Genomic DNA, 17,863 nt, shown 5'->3' with positions numbered 1-17,863 from the left:
TTATTGATATTTAAGGCTTATAAGCATAATGTTACTGCAAACAAATTTCTAAAGCTAATGTTGATTTTGAAGGAAAAAATTAAATAAACTTATGAGTAGAGAATGGTACAATAAACCTCTACGCAATCATCATAAGATTCAACAATTTTACCACACATATAATTAAAATTAATTTTAAATTAAATCAATTTACGACTTCTCATGTGAAATACTAAAACTAATCTTTGTAAGTTGATTATGCATTTAAATGAAAGCTAAATACGTAGGTCTCCAAAAAGAAAATGTCACTTCTGAGAACTGATCATTATTCACAAGTGAAAATTAGATCATTCTTAGTTAACTGAGGATTGTTTCGTTTCTCATCTTAGGGCACACTGTACTACATATTCTTTATACTCCTCTCATTTGGTCAAATCCAAATTTTATTCAGAGTATCACATGCAATAGTGAGTAAACTATAAGGAATATAATACCTACTAAAAATAATCTGTAGCTATGTGAGCAAAGAGGAAGCTCAAATATGAGTTTATCAATGAAAAGCTTATTATGCTAGTAAAAAGACCAGAGACAAAAATTTTAAAAAATTAAAACTTCGAATACCATAAGCAAGTAGACATTTTATGCCAGCTTTGGCACCCTTTGATGAAATCATCTTCTATTATATAGCTCAGATTTTTTTTTTTTTTTTTACAAATACAATACAGAAGAAAATGCTCCAATACATTCAATTTAACTTTTAAATGTTTTCATTAAATTGACAAAAACTAGCTTCTTGTAACTAAACATTCAGTCTCGTCTCAAAGGTTTGAATCCTCACTCTACCACAACTGGTAAAGTAGGTTAAGTTAGTCTTTCCTGCTGGAGCCTCACTTCCTTTATCTTAAAATGGGGATAATAACAGTACCTCCTGAAAAGAAGCTGTTAGAACAATAGTACCTGGCCCTGATAAGCAATGGAAAACAATACTATTATCGTTACTATTATTTAAAAAAATGATTCACAGTGACAGTGGTTAGAGTGACCCATCTGGTTCCAGTGAGTTCCCATAAGGAATAGTAAACCGACAAAACGCTCTGAGATGTCTGTCTTAATAATCTAATTCCATAAGAAAAATACAATGCAGTCATGTAGCATACTGTGCCTTGAATGCATCTGCACTATTCTGCTCTGTAATGAGTTTTAACCAGAAACATTAAAATGCTTTCCAAATATGAATGCTCACTCTAGTCTCTGCACTGTGGGTGTCCCAAACGGCACACGATACTTCCACAGCTTTGAGCCTCTTCTTCTCTAAGGCTCAAACCTGTTCATTTCTCAAAGCCTCCCCGTTAATCTGCCCCAACTCCCCACCACCCATCCCCACAGCATAGCTAAGAGCAGGTGCTCACTTCAAGTTTCTCACATAAAAAGAATGAAGGCCTATATCAAATTCACACAGATGTTCATTGTTTTCCAAGTACATTTTGTATATTGATTCTTATCTTCCCAAATTATAAACTGTTACTTACTTTAGATTTTGCGTTGTTGTTCTATGGTTCCTTACTCAAAGTTCCATCAACATGCTGAAGAAGTTGCTGTGTGCAATTTTTCAGCATAGTTTTGGACATCTAGATTGTACCTGCCAAGTTACAAATCATTCCAGATTCTGCAGCTACACTGAACCTGGCTACATGCTGGATTCTTTATAGAGGAAATAATACCTAAATCAGCAGTTCTCAAACACTGTGGTTTCAGAACCCTTAAACACAGTTGAAAGTTATTGAGAAACCCTGGCACAATTTTTAAATATGGGTTCTTTCAACATTTATTGCATTAGAAATTAAAACTGAAAAATGTTTGAAACACTCATACGCATGGACACGTTCCTTTAGCCATCAGAACCATATCATTGCTCATCAGGTGATCTCTGAAAAACTGCACTGTGTTCTTGCAAGATTGCAGGTAAAAAAGGCAAAGCTATAAAAACAGTTTGGAATTCAACGGACCCCCTGAAACAGCCTCAGAAGTCTCTGGACCATACTTAGTGAATTATTGACATAAATCAAAGCCGATTTCTAGTTTTCCTTTGTCTTGGCATCCAGCAATAATCTATCAATAATCTATCAATTCAGTTGAATGACCCACAAACTATTTAGGAAAATCCACCTAGACACTTAAGCCTTCAGCTGAAACAAAGCGTCACCACCAAGAAGAAAAAAGACATAGGAATGCACATTTTATCTTATGGGTCCCAAGTATTTTTCACTGGTCTACATTCTATATAGAGATAGGGTTTTAGACTTGTTTATTCTCCATTATGTATATCTGGAAATTGTGAATTCTATTAATGTATTCATTACAACAAAATTCCACTACAGCAAAACAAAAGGAAGTCCTATAGAATTTTTAAAGAAGTTGCCATCAAACTGTGTGCTCTTCAGGTTTCTCAATGATACTGATATTAATCTACTCCCTACTTTATTCATCTTCAAGCTCCCTGAACCTCAAAGCAGATATTAACTAGATGACTTTAAAAGCGAATCGGTTCTGTACTATTTAGGAGAAAGAAAAATGTTTGTATTACAGAAAGTGTACACACTCATGTCCATGCCCACTAGGCAACTGCTTTTTCCAGTTTGATTTTGAAAGCTTATGATTCAAAGTTTCATAATCTAACAAAGGGATATTATTTATAATGAAGAATATTTTTTTTAAAAAAAACCTACTAAACCAAAACTGTGTGGCTTCGAATGTCATTGAAAGGGAGTAGCTTTGTACAATTCAAGTAAGCCCTTCAAATTTTTCAATATAACACTTACGAAATGTATGAATATTAACTGAGTATAAAGAAAAGATAGAAATTGGACTAACCTCTGGAGAAAGTGGATTAGAAATGTTCAAATCTGAGAGAGTTGGCTAAGTTTCACAGGAGCATTAAAGTCACCCTTCAGAGTTGGCACTGACCGGTTACCCTAAAAATGTTACTACAGACTGTGTACTGTACAAAAAGGCTACTGTCCTGGGAGCACATCCAGGGCGGAAGTCTGTGTACCCCAAACGATAACATCTGTTCGACTACTGGAGGGGATACGAAGCTGCTCTCTGGGGAAGTGCTGGCTTTACCTCCAGGTACTACTACGGTGTATCTCCACATAGATAGCGGAATAGCCTTATATCTGGAAGGTGCTAGTTAGAGCATTCACATGGCATCAGCGATTTCATAATGAACACTGGCCCTTCCATCCCGCTCATCAGGTTCCTAAAGTATACATAAGTAACCAACTTTAATCAGCAATACAGACAGCTGATAAATACTCCAAAACCTCATCAAAATCTGTTACTTCAAAGTACATCGGCTACCCAGCTTCTGCGCAATGACTGGCTCTCAGAAAGTATAATTTAGAGAAGAGAGTAGAGGGTCTATGCACCCACTGCTGCCTTTCAGGTAATCTACATTCCCGACTTAGATCGAGTTAGGTCAAAAGGATGCATGAGCCTAACTTCTCTCAGAATCCTTCACTCAATTATATTTCATATAGATCTCCATCTGTTGTAAAATTATTTTTGAGAACCACCATCTATCCGTCATTCAATACTACTCACTGTAAGAAATTTCCTTCTGATTTTAATGCCCAGAGAAACTGTCTCTTCTTTAAAGAACTGGCATGCTCCCTCTTTCTGATGAGTGCTATGCTATGCGTAGGCCACCAGAAATCACAAATAGGAATGAAATGAGCGGTATTCAGGATTTCCGGCAGAACTTGCTTGGGTAAAATAAATGTCAGGTGTCTATGGAATATGTAGTTAGAGAGATCCAACAGGACTCAAGCTCAGAAGAGATTTGGGGATAGGAGAAATACTTAGGAAGAGTAATAAATAACAGCGTTTAAAGGGCAACTTCTGCACACAAGGCACTGTACAGAAAACCCACATGCTTTTTAGAGACATTGTACATTTACCAAAACAGAATACAGTGGAAAAAAATGACAAGAGAAATATGATCACTGGTAGAGCAAAGCTTTCCTTCTATAAGAAAAATGCTAATGCAGAAGACAAGGAAAGCCTCTTCTCTTAAATCTTACTCTGATCTGAACGGGAAAGAATGTGAAAAAGGAGTGGCATGAATAATCTCTGGTCTTCAAAAGGAAGCAAAATAATTAGCCTAAAGATTTTATTGAAACGGTCAGCGCAGCACCCATTAATTGAGAGTGGTTGTATAAAGCAGCATTATGATGAACAGGATTCTAAGGATGTTCATTGGTTCAACAGGAAAGAGTGTCAGGCCACGTTTAATTAGCAATGTCTCTAATTAGGGCTACAATGAGGGAAGGGTGAATGGCCGTACCATAAACATCAAATACCTGGCATCCCAGATGTAAACATTTCTGTTCTTGCGGTAACTCCACCCTACACATATAAATCTAATTTTCTCTGATGCAAATGAAGAATCACCTCTAAAAGTAGGACATAGAGGAAGCATAAATATTAAGTAAAATGGTAGGTCTGTGTTCAGTTAGTAGGCTGCAGGCATCAATTCGTTTCTTAATGAAATAGAAGGAAAAAATATCAAGATTATGTTGTTAAGAGTTGTTTGATAAAATTTTTGATTTTTAAACATGTATGTGTATATAAGATCATGCTGTAAAATGAATTTCTTACTATGGGTCTTGGTCGAAAAGTTTTAAAAGCCGGTAGGCAAGAAAATCTCTAAGATTTCTTCCAATGCTAAAAACAAAATCTATTTTTAAAAATTAACAGTTTTAACTCCTTTTGATAAAAATGTAATCTTCGACAGTCAAAAATAAAATTTAAATGAATTTTTCAACAAATACATAATCTAAAACTAGAAGTATAGATAATACAAATAGCTAATGGGATAATAATCTTATTTTTGAAATGTGAAGCACCCAAGAACTAGGTTTCTGAAATAAGATGCGCCTGAGATTTCTATTTAAGACATCGAGGATTAGTGATTTCACTGTGTGACATTCAGCATTCTTAGCTGAATACCAAAATTATTTATGATAAAGCTTAAGCCAGAGCCAATGATGTATTTACATTTTCAGTCATCATATTTCTGGAAATATGCTTGGAATTTATATGTAAAACCTTTCAATAATATACAATGTGTTTTATGTATTTGTGGTTGGGGGTGAAGGGGTGAATAGTAAATAATCCAATGAACCCAGTATGTTTTCTCTTGGGAAAAGCCAAACGAATTCCTTAATGTAAATATATCGTTTTTGTTAATATAAAAAGTTATTTATTTATTGTAAAGATTTTGGAAAATACCAAATAATGTTTAAAAAGAAAATAATCCTATATCAAAATTACCACTGCTTATATTTTGGAGTTAAGAAATAATATTAAGCAACTGGCAAATATCGTGTTTCAGAAAGCAATTCGAACTGTGTCTGTCAGTATTTAAGCACGATGTACAAATTTACTATAAAAGTCAAACTCATCCAAACACAATTTTTGTATTCTGTAATTTTTCAACACCAACATTCTGAAGACTGCAACATGGAAACTTTTCCATTTATCTAAGGCATCAGGATCCTTTCCAACGGAAAGACACAGGTTTTAGGCCAGTTAACCAAACTGTGATGTCAAAGGCCTTCCGGGGCTTTTTATTTTAAGAAAAGCTTACTTAGACCGCTGTCACTCAGAGTGTGCCAAGGGCCAGTATTCGTGACAAGATAAATTCAGAAAGTATGGGAAGTTCAAGATAAGTACAGGGATGTTCAGAAAATTTTTCAGAAATTTGATACTGTCATAACATTTTATAAAAGTCACCAAGCGATCTGCAACAAACTGAAAAACTTTTAAAATGGTCTTTGACTACTTTTTTTTTTTAAAAAAGAAACACTTTAGACAGAAATCACTATAACAAGTATATTCATTCCATTTGAGCAAGGGTTTTAAAACAAAAAGTTTAGCCCAGGGACATGCTGAAATTCTTCTCTACCTAATGGCATATTAATCTTCCTCCCTTAGGCATTTTCAACGGCCCCTAGCCCCAACTATTATAACCCAGTTACTAATTAGAATACAGATGTTATTATCTCTTTTAGAGCTAGAAGAGACCCTAGGGAGGATCGAATCACGTTTCCTAAGGAAAAACTGAGAGGCCCGGAAAGGTGAACCTCTCTGACATCTTGTTTCAGTGTGCCTTCACCCTCGTTCCTCAAGAGGGTTACTCACTGAATGCCTGAAGGGACCCACAGGTTTAAGCCCTCCCGTTTCCGTATGACCCCTCCTTTCTCTTTCCCAGCACCTCTAAAAGTGCCTTTGAATTTAGTCAAGGCTACACTAATAGATGAATGATGTAACTCATCATTTAAAAAAGCCCAATTCTTTACTTTAGCAAACATCTGTAACCACCGAGTAAAGCATGTTTTGTTGCTGTTGTTGAAAAGTGCATGGTTTACAAAATGGTATTGTTTCTATAAAAATTCCAAAGTTTAAAAAAATCTGCTAACAGAACTTATGATCTATAAGTTCCATTTCATCTAAGAAATACAATTACACAAAAAACTAAATATAATTTTAAAAAAAATATGGGCACTGCAGAGTTTTTGCTTCTATAAGTCAAATTTCTTTCTTATAGTCTCAATATTCTGATTCTCAGATATCATTATTACAGACATTGTGATTAACACTCAGGATTGACATTCATTCATGAAATTTACATAGTTTATTTTTTAACTGAGAAAATCTAAAACATCGTCATTAAGACAAACGTTCAAGAAAAAAAGCAGAACTATGTCAGTAATCTTACCTTGGACCCTGACAACATACTGGTCAACATTTTTGTTCCCCTTCCAATTCCAACCACTACAAATCAAAGAAAGAGATATTATGACACTCTATTCTGAAAAGTAGGTTTTTAAAATATCTACATATTTTGTTCATAATTTCCTGGCATATGTAATGTAAAATTAGAAAGCGTGTATATTTAGCATGATTTTAGGGCTCCCATTATTCCATCAGTTAAACCTGTCATGCAACTAAGAAATTCTGAGGGGATGAAGAGAGACTTTTTTTCTTTCTCACAGGGTAAAACATGGTGGAAACCTCAACCCAGTCGATTAGGTAATAAAAAAATTTTAGAAAAATCTCAAAGGATTCACTGGAATTTTATATGGGCATCAGTGGAAAATACATGTACAATTAACCATGGTATGATAAAGTCTTTTGACAGAGTTCATTATTAAACAAAGCAAAAGCCATCATCATAGCTAATGAACCATTTAAAGATGATTAGTGCCCAGCAGTATACGAGCAACAAAACAGAAACATAACGGATCAACACAACACAAAGAAGAATACAGGGTAAATGAAAGCCTGGAGCATGTGTGTTCACACAGACCACATACAAAGCACAATGGCCCACTTGTCTCTTCAATGTCAAACGGTATTTATCCTATGACGATGCATTTCACCAGGTGGGGATGAGAGCATGTAATCATTTCTTCATTATACAGCAAGCAAATTTTTCTAAGAATTGAGGTATTTCTCATCAATGTATAAAATTTTATAAAAGGACACATATAACCACAATTCAGAATTACAAGAAGAAACACAGAGAAACGATTGGCAAGCTGAGTTATCATGAATATTTATAGCAGATATCATTCCCTGAGTTTACTATGTATCAAATTCCACTCTAAATGCTTTCCATTCATTAGCTCGTTTAATCCTTATAACAATCCCAAAAGATAATATAATTATCCCTACTTCACAGATGAAAAATTGAAGCACAGAGAGGCTAAGAACTTTACCCAGCATCTCACAAGTAGTAGTTAAAAGTGAGATGCTGGCCCCTTTCCATACTCCTTGCCACCTTGCTCACTGCCACCAGCCTCTCAGCCTAAACCACTGCAAACCCAACTTTTCTATATTCTACCTCTTCCTCTCCAAAATCATGCCATTTCATAACCACTTTTGAAAACCTATGTTGTACACTACAAAGCCGTCCGACAATCTTCAATAGTGCCCAAGGCCTAAAGTGCCAGGTCCTTCGTAAAGTATTCAAAGTCCACTTGCTGAAACGCAGCTCAAATCCCAACTCCTTCCTAAGTCTACCCCAAATCCCCTCTAAGCTTCTATGATAGAGTCATGTTTAAGGACTAAGATAAAAAAAACTGTCTGCCTTCAGTACCCTCTTCAAATGGTAGCTGCTATTGTGAGGAAAAAAATCTTTATATAATAACAACAAAGATTCAATGCAATTTGATTTTGTTCAATTTTATTCCACACTTTTAATGGAACAGCACATTTCCTGACGTTGAAAATGCTTATAATCTCATAGGGAAAATAAAATATAGACAAGGGAAATCACAAGTGCTCAAAAAATGTTGCCTGAATTATTGAGCAACTAACACTAAGCCTTTGATAGTATATGATTAAGTGTCAACATGAAAACATAGAGACTAGTTGCTGTAGGAGGTAAAGAAGGGAGCATCTTAAACGGCTAAAGAGGCCAGACGACACTCGATTCGAGCATTTCAAACACACTTTGAATTAGGCCTTAAAGGACATATAGGATTTGAACCTAGAGAAGAGAGAAATATGTTTCAAAGGAGGAACAAACTGTACAAATTCTCAGACACAAGATGAGCATAGTGCAGAATGTCTTAAGGACAGGCTGACATGTTTGACTTTGTCATGGTTAAGAATCTGAACCATTGAGGATATATCTGCTAGTTCGGTGACCCAGAAAAACAATTTAAAACAAGAAGGCATCTTAAGAGCTACTCAGCTTTACCCTCTCATTTTATATCCAAGAAAACCAAGGCTCATCGAAGTGTGGTGATCAGTGAAAGCAGGTTTTAGGAACACTAATACAGCAGCAGTATGTAGAAAAATTATCTGGAGTTGGAACCCAGCCAACCAGCAGCTTTCATTCAAAGGACAGTTTATTGGATGAAACTTTTACTCAACTTTTTCCCATTCAGTCACTCAAAATTTTATTCAGTACTTGTATAGGCATACGAATAAGACCTGGTTGCAGCCCTGTGAGTTAACAAAAACAAAGAACAGAAGGAAGTTGAGCGACATACAAGAGCAAGCGGGCAGGCTTCACACAGAGGAGACAGACAGCATTTCAGTGGAATCTGGAAAGGTCAGTATGATTGCTACAACCAAAGACAGAGATAAGATGCTTTTTCTCAAGCAAAGCATGAGAAAAAGTGTCAACAATTCGGAGAATGAATGGAAAACAAGAGTTTTCCAAGCATTGTCTCGGAATTACCACTTTCTCTGATTCCCAAATTTTCTGATCTCAAATGTTTCTTCATAAAAAAAATCCACTATTTGCAAACCTATCTAAATGGCCTAGTATTCTATTCTCAGGTAATAAAGACAGACTTAATGAGAGCCACTTCTGGACAGGAAAGGGTATTACACATGTAATTCCAAAGATTTTTGCAGTTGGAAATTTCTACTACCTTTTATTTAAATCTAAGACATCCTTGCAATCATTTTTTAAAACCAGTATTTTTCCACTTTGAGGAATTTAGCTCACTAATCCAAAACAAAGAAAAAGTTTTATTCATAAAGATGTTCCTCACAAAACCAGCACTACTAAGAAAACTGATAATTTCAATGACTTCAAATAGGGAAATGGTTAAATATATTGTATTTTACTCATACAACAGCACATTATGTTGCTATTAAAAATGTTTACTTCCCTTTCAGAATGGCTTTTGCTGCATCCCATAAGTTTTGGTATGCTGTGCTTCCATTTTCATTTGTCTCAGGTATTTTTTGATTTCTCTTTGATTTCTTCTTTGATCCACTGGTTGTGCAGAGGCATGTTGTTTAATTTCCACATGTTTGCAAATTTTCCAGGTTTCCACCTGTTACTGATTTCTAGTTTCAGACCACTGTTTTGAGAATACTTGATATGATTTCAACCTTTTAAATATATACACTTACATTTGTCAATTATTCATCAATAAAGTAAAAAAAATGTTTACAAACTTTTTAAATTAATATGATAAAATGTGATGTTATTATGTAAGTGACAAAAACAGGACACAAGTTTACATACAGTAAAACAACTTCTAAAATTTGTATAGACAAAAAGCTAGGAGGAAATATGGCAAAAATGTTAACAATAATTAGTGCTAAAAGAGGAAAAATCATTAATTTTAATTTACAACTATTTTTTGTATTTCCTAATTGTTCTGCTGCAATTTTATAAATATTAAAGTTAAAAAACAATAATTTTTAAAGTGGTAAATAGAAACCTGGTTTCCAGTTTAAGTGATTTATAATAAATGGGTGTATTAGTTTGCCAACGTAGTGGTAAAACAATAAACTTCTTCTCCACAGTTTTGGAGGTAAGAATTCTGAGATGGGTTTTACTATGCTAAAGATCAAGGTATCAGCAGGGCTGTATTCTTTCCCAGAAGCTCTAGGAGAGAACCTTTCTCTAGAGCCTTCCTGGGGGAGCTTCCTTGCCTTTTCCAGCTTCTAGAAGGTGCTCACAGTCCTTGGCTTGTGACTCCTTTCCTTACTCCACAGCAATCCAGACACTGCAACCTCTGCTTCCTTCACATCTCTCTCTCCCCCGTCTCCTCTTTCACTTTCAAAGACTATTTGTGATTATACTGGGCCCACTTAGGTATTCCAGGAGAGTCTCTTTAAGTCAGCTGATTAGCGACATTAATTCCATCTACAACTTTAACTCTCCCTTGTGATGTACCTTAACATATTCATAGGTTCCAGAGATTAGGATGTGGATATCTTTAGGGAGCCATTATTCTGTCTACCACAGGATTTCTGAGATATTTATAAACTCTCTTCAGAGAATTATTTAGAGAGTTATTATTATATTATATATATCTATATAGATATTTGTATATATCTATATAGATATATACATCACATGTATATATACATATATATTTATATATATAAAATTCTCTCTATATATCTATATATATAGAGAGAGAGAACTATTCAGGAGATATACATATATATATATACACATGTTATATATATATATCACGTGTATATGCCTATATATAACACATATAATAGATTAATAGAATTATAAACCTAAATTTCAGATATCTTCAATTGCCAGCTAAATTCTTAAATTTGTACCCTTAATATTACAAAGAAAAAAAAACAGCAAAAACAGTCTAAAATGTTGCAAGTTAAAGTACATTTTTCACAAATATCGTTTTTTTTAAAGACCTTTATAAAGAATGTCACAGATTATAGTATATGTCTCTATATTATAGATATTTCAATAAACCTTCTGAAAGTTATAGTGCACGCTATCCCTTTTTAAGACATAAAGAAACTAAGATTCATAGAGGTTACGGGATTCGCCCAGAGTGTGTGTAGTGAGTAAACAGAGCAGCCGAAACGCACATTCATACATGCTTAGAGCTCAGTGTTTATTTCACCGTGCAGCAAAAACCAACCCTTAGCAGTCTCTAGAATCACTAACTTCGACAGCAAATTATCCCTGATTTTGTGACTGACTACCTACTCTATTTTTTGTTTTTACTTTATTCCTTATTGGAAACTTTATTCTTTATCAATTTTAGAAGAAAAATTCATAAATTTGACATACAAACATATATCATCATAAAAGTCCCTGTGTGCTTAAATATAAATTAAGCTTCCAAATGAAAAATTACTTCCAATACATGCAAATCTCCCACTCATACAAATCTCAGCCAAATGCCAAACCTTTGTAATACTAAAATGGAAGTTTTGACAAGATCCCTTGGGTTTAGGGTAAAAAAATAAGTGTATTTCATTCACTGCTCAAATATCAGTCTTTTTTACATACCAACTAACAACCACCAGAAATTGATACAATTGGTCTATCCATAAACAGGCAGCAGATCTTATCCTCCCTCTTTTTGTACTCATGGTGCTGTACCTTGGAAAACAGCAGGAGAGCATGATCACGGCAAATAGGCTTCAACTCAAGGAGTTCCGAACTGATAGGAATTGTAAAGCCACATCTAGGACCAAGGCAAAAAGTGCTGTGACTGGTAATGTGTGTAATGGGGATGGGAAGAACACAGGCAGGAGTGCCAGCTATCTGCCATCCCAGGTTAAGATAGAGGCTTTGGAACTGAGCAGACCTGGGTTCAAATCCCGACTTTGCCATTCACTAACTATGACAATGCATATGTTACTTTATCTCTGGGGTCTTCATTCTTTTTGTAAAATAGGGATAATGATACCTACACTATAGGTTTATAATAGGGATTGAAGTATATAATTTATGAATGTGCTAAGCACATAGTAAGTGCTACACAACGGACATCATTAGTTATGGTAAGAAATAGTAAAATTAAATTGTCAGAATTTGCATATTCAAGTTCTCTAATTTAGGAAAATGGATTTCCTTGTGTTTTCTATCTTATGTAAAGATATGTTTGTCAACAGGAATTTAAAAATATCTATAATTTTAGAAAATAAAAATTCATACTTTGTTTCTAATTTTCTGGAAAAATTTATCCTTTTTTCCTAAATAAGTAGCCATTTCTTTTAGATCACTTGAATCAAGTTCATTGTTTGTTTTTATCTAATTTTAGCTCTAATCAAATGGATTGGATACTGTAGCAGTTATAAACCATGAGTCACAACCCATTAGTGCATCATGAAATCAATTTAGTAGATTATGACCAGCATTTTAAAAATGAAATAGAATAAGATATGAAATATCAGAGCACATAAAAAGGAAAATAGTGTTCCATCAAAGTTTGTTTCTAGTATGTGGGGAAATGGGGAAAGGAGAGGAATCTCAACGTATATATTTCTGTGACAACGAATGTAGTTACAGAAAGTTTGTACAATATCCCTATCCTGTTGATACATACTTTAGCAATTCATAAAGACAGATTTCAGAACCTCTACCAGATGCCAAAATAAAAAAGGATAAATGATTTTTCTCCCCTCAATCAATTCTATGAATTTTCCTCTGTAAGTAATAAAATACTCAACTAATATGTCTCCAAGAGAAAGTGACTTCTTCTCAGGAACAATGAGGTTCACCTTTTCAAGAGAGCTGATCTGAGAGACTAGATTCAACATAGGCAAAAAAAAAAAAAAAAATTACAGAAAATAAGACCCCCTCCCCACCAAAAAAAAGTCCCCAAGACCACTCAGTGTTGAAAGATTCATACATGACTCAGGTTTACTACAATGACATAGTAAAGCTACATAGCTGAATCACAGGGAAAAAAAACACTGGAGAAATCCATGCATAGGTTTGCTTATTCTCTCTCTCTTCCATGGGGGCAAGGTGAGACACTTGAGCATGCTCCTTTCTCTAACAATGAAAAAAGCAATAATGTGTGTGCAATCTTCCTGCTCGAGGAAGCCATTAGAAACTCAGCACCTGAAGGTTTTCTTATGGGGGATGGTCACTCAGGCACCCTCTGCCTGCATGGTGGGACAAAGTTCCAGACTTCAAGGAGGAAAGTGGGTGTTCAGCACAAACAAAAACTGTTCACACAGTTGAGGCATAGCAAACCACCCTTATCAGATACAGAAGACCAGGAACACCCCCAAAATCCAAGCTCCTAGATGCCGGCTAAGGGCAAGCCTTGTTGGCGGGCTTCTTAAAGATAGTGGTTTTGGGCCTGCTAAGTTAACTCTTTTCCGTACAGATACAAACCCTTTTACAAAGCCCTATCCATACATAAAAGAGACTACTTCTAACAGCCTTGTATACCTCTTACCATTTAAGGGCTTCCTTAGAAGATGGCATTATAAATCCAGTAGATCTGAAATATTCCAAAGTACACTGAAAAGGGCATGGTTTTATCTTCTCTTTATCTCATCTGTTCTCAATCAATATTTCTTTCTGAAATTAAGTGAAAGTTACACTAAACTTCTATTCATATTTCTTACCCAGAACTCCTCGGGCTGCGCTGTCTAGAGTCCCTCCATGCCCAATTTTCAAAGTCTGCTTTTTCCGCTTGGTCCATTCTGGAGAAGGCATTCCAGCTTCTAAGAGAGTAATTGAGATGAAAAAAGGTAATTACCAAGATGAGTGAAGTAAGATCTCCATGAATATGGCGGAGAGAGGATGGATAGAATATTCAAAACAAAGAAAAAGTATTGTACAAACTTAACATATTAAGATTATGACATCATTACTAGCAAAGAGCAGATTTTAAAAAGTATACCCACTCCTTAAATAACGAAGAAATAGTACTCCAAAATTAGTGGTCTAGAATTCATTTTCCCGGGGGTGGGGGGGGGTGGGGATCATTTAAAAAAATTGGGTAAATATATAGGCTAATCCACAAAGATCTAGTAGGCTGTTGGTAGCAGTGGGCTGTTTGATAGCGAATGATGAAAATTTAGTTTTCATATAAGCAACTCGTTTTAAAAGTCCTCAATTTCATTTGCAAATCCATTTTGTTCCCTGGCATTCTTTTCTGGTGCCCCCAGCTACCTAATGGTTAGAATACATCTCATACAGAGCTACTTCTAAGAACACTAAGTTCCCAAACTATCTGTATTCATTGTCCTCCTCTCCTAATCAAAACTTTCAATTTCTTAAAGAAATTAATCTCAACAAACATTTATGTGGTAAGAAACCTCTTAGGTTGCTTCCTAACCTTCAAAGGACTTAGATTCCAAAAAAAAAAAAAAAAAGAGGACGCCAACCTGACCTATCTCATTGATTTATCTATCTATTGATTTATACTGCCCAAGCCCATCAAAACTTCCTTACCACCACTGACACAGACAAGATAGAAAATGGAGCAAAAGAAAACGGAGAGGACAGAGAAAGGACAAGGGGGAAAGTAAAGTAATAGTGGAAAAGCCAGACTAAATGCCTCCTCCCTGCAAAAAATGTGCTGCACTGCTCAGCCTCATCACATAATCACCACCTACAGAGAGAGAACCATGATGTCTAGAACACAGTCCTAGTGCTCTGAGGAAGACATCACCACGCTTAGAAGGGCTTGGCCACCTTCTTTAACATAAACCTATAAGGCCATGGCTAGGCTTCAAACCCCTCTCCTTTCACTTGCAGCCCATTATGGATCTCTCAGCCTTGAATTTATAGAAACCTTTCGGAGAACTCTCTTTGTATTTTCGACATGACATTATAAATTTACTGTCTTCCCTTTGGGTCCAAATTTACCTCCTTCAAGTGTGAAGACATACCATCTCTACTATATTGGAGCTTGGTTCACCCTACTGGTACCATGCATGGATGAATTATTAAGGTCTTTTCTAGCTATAAAATTCTGTAATGTTTCAGACCTTGAAGGATTCAAACAGATAAAGAAGAGGAGGGATTTTAGTGTGACATGAATCAATGTAAGGCAAGTCGAAGAATATTAATACATAGAGGCCATGACCATTGACTGGGGGTTGTCAGACTGGCTGGCACTAGAATGTGGTGCCCCATAATCTGTATCTTTAAGAACCTTCCCAAGTAATTATAACAACCAGTCAGAAAGGCATTTGGGAAGCCCTGGTCTAGCTAATACAAACAGAGACTAGGCCAATCGCAAGCAAGATAGAAATGGAGAGTAGTGAGAATGTCTATATCTGAGTGACCAGCTTCCAGAAGTTGGCCCAGCAAAAGCCCTGAAACAGTCGGATGAAGTTTCAAGAAGAAACTTCAGTTCTTGGAGGTAGGTTAACCAGAAGGCCAGGATATGGCTTTGATCCTATCAGAAACATAAGAGAAAGAATGGTAATCATTACCTTGAGGATCAAAAAAGCCAAAGGTTAGCTAACAAATCAGGCCCGAAAGCAGCAATTTCATAAAGGAAACGCTATGAAGACCCCACAAAACCTGTTCTTGATGCAATTCCTTCTTTCAGCATGCCCTGTATCACCTGTCCCTACAGGTAACACAAGTATAAGGAAAGTTTAACAGGAGAATGAGTAGATACAATACTGGAATTAAACATCTGCAAGAGTATACCTATTGCCATTAAAAATTTTAATCTGTACTGTGTGAATTTTAATAAATTCTTATCAGAGTAATGTTTTTCACTGAAAAATGTAAAGTTTTCATTAAAAAACTTAAAGTGTTCCTGACAGATTTTATAAACTTTTAACTGGTTTAATGGAAAGGCCATGGCCAAACTCTCCAGGCCTTAAATATCTAGCAAGTTTTACCACCAAAGGCTGCAGAAATTACTAGGTTACCAGCTCAGTTAAGGGAAGAGATTCTATCTTTCATCTTCACATCCCTATAGGCCAGCACAGACCTGGATTTTGTGGGTGTCCAACATAACTAAGGTTCCTTGATGCCACTGTCTGCAACGATCTCCCAGTGCATATGAAGAAACAAACAGAATGCTCTTAGAGAAGTGGCCAAGTTCTGTTCAGTGTTCCTCAAAATGAGGTCCACAGACTACTTACACCAGAATCACCTGGAGCAAATTTAAAAATACAGTTTCCTAAAAATACCCGACCCTCAGAATCACAGTCTCTGAAAGGGCGGGGACTAGGAATCTGCTTTTGTATGAGACTCTAAGGAATTCTTATACCCGCTGTGTGAAAACCACTGTCTTAAGTTTTGGTTAACAAAGTAATATCTGCATTTTCAGCACATTTTTAAAAATGTCACTTTGGGGGCGGGGGGGGGGGGTAGAGTCAGTGCTTCCTTTGGGTAGAGTTCACCTACGTGCACCAAAAGAAAAGAAAAGGTTCTTGAGGAGTTCGATTAGAGAAAATTGGTCTGCAAGCTCAACAGCACAGGTTAATGTGTGTACGCGCGTGTTATTCTGTTTTGTTCCCTTGAGAGCGACAATTGCAAACTAGGCTACAGGAGTCCACGTCAGGGCAAGTCGAAGCCCGAGATTTCTGTCCGGATCCAATTTAGGGGTCCTGCTCCCTTTCCCTTCCTTTCATCGCTCGAGTCCTGAGCGCGCGATAGGCCCAGCGCGCTCTCCGCGGCCCACGCGGCGGCTGCCTCAGCCCGGTCCCCACCCGGGCTGCAGTACCTGCCAGCAGCTTCTCCTTCAGCCGATTCAGCAGCTCGGCTGAAGTGGGCCCTTTGGGCTTGTGCACCGCGAACACCCCGCTCAGGGACAGCAGCTTAGTAGCCAGAGCGGCCTTGGAGCCCCTGGCCTCGGATCTGGTCCGTGCGGCCGCCGCGACCGCCGCGGCTGCGGCCGACACTGGCGGGGTGGCGGCCGTGGCTGCAGCTGTTCCTGCGGTTTCAGGGACTGGGGCCGCGTCTGTGTCTAAAGATGACGAAAGCACCGCCGCTTCAGCAGCTGCCATGCTTCTGGCCCGCAGACCTGGTTTGTATCCCAGGGTCGCATGCTCATGACGCGACAAGAGTGCGCCCGACATCCTTTCATCTTTCCCAGACTGCGAAGCTGGGCGGACGGGGGTGAAGATGGGGTCGCAAGGGCTTGTGGGGATTGTAGTCCGTAGCCTTCCTGTGCTGGCTGAGAGTTGGCTGTGCCTCCTGAGGGCTCTGATGGAGTAAGTAACAATTCTCCTATAATCCTCTCTGTTTCTTAGATGATGTTGTAATTTAGAGTTGCACAACCCTAACAACACCAAGTCTATGTATATTTTCGGCAAGAAATCTCTTTAAATGCCACTTGTCCCTATGCTCTTCCAGAACTAAGAAGACCCAGCATCCAAGAACAGAAAATTTAAAATTCTGGCTTTTACTGCGGCCGGTGAAGAACCATGCCTCCCTTGGTTCACTGCCTCATTCAATTTATTGTGCTTTTGGTTTCACGGTTCAGAATTAAAATACACCTGAATGTAAGCTGTATTAGGGTGAGGAACTTACTTACCTGTTCACTGCTGTATTGTCTGTTAGTGCTTAACACACAGTAGGTGCTTAAATAACAATTTGGGAATGAATAAATGAACAAGTTTTTCAGGTTCCCAAGAGAAA

The 17,863-nt window shown here is 36.9% G+C and overlaps 1 protein-coding gene across 1 annotated transcript in view; it reads right to left on the bottom strand.

Moving 5' to 3' along the window:
• TRUB1 (TruB pseudouridine synthase family member 1) overlaps positions 1 to 17,302 on the bottom strand; it is a 31,398-nt gene extending 14,096 nt beyond the window's left edge. Inside the window, exons 1-3 of the mRNA XM_016146406.2 lie at positions 16,947 to 17,302; positions 13,876 to 13,974; positions 6,761 to 6,816 (exon numbers count right to left, since the gene is read on the bottom strand). Coding sequence (XP_016001892.2) covers positions 6,761 to 6,816; positions 13,876 to 13,974; positions 16,947 to 17,301 — 510 coding nt within the window. The 5' untranslated portion in view covers position 17,302. The remainder of the gene's footprint in view (positions 1 to 6,760; positions 6,817 to 13,875; positions 13,975 to 16,946) is intronic.
• Between the last annotated feature and the right edge of the window lie 561 nt (positions 17,303 to 17,863).

Source organism: Rousettus aegyptiacus, unplaced genomic scaffold (genome assembly GCF_014176215.1).
Source record: "Rousettus aegyptiacus isolate mRouAeg1 unplaced genomic scaffold, mRouAeg1.p scaffold_m13_p_6, whole genome shotgun sequence".
Taxonomy (NCBI): Eukaryota; Metazoa; Chordata; class Mammalia; order Chiroptera; family Pteropodidae; genus Rousettus; species Rousettus aegyptiacus.
This window is presented reverse-complemented; position numbering and strand designations above follow the sequence as displayed.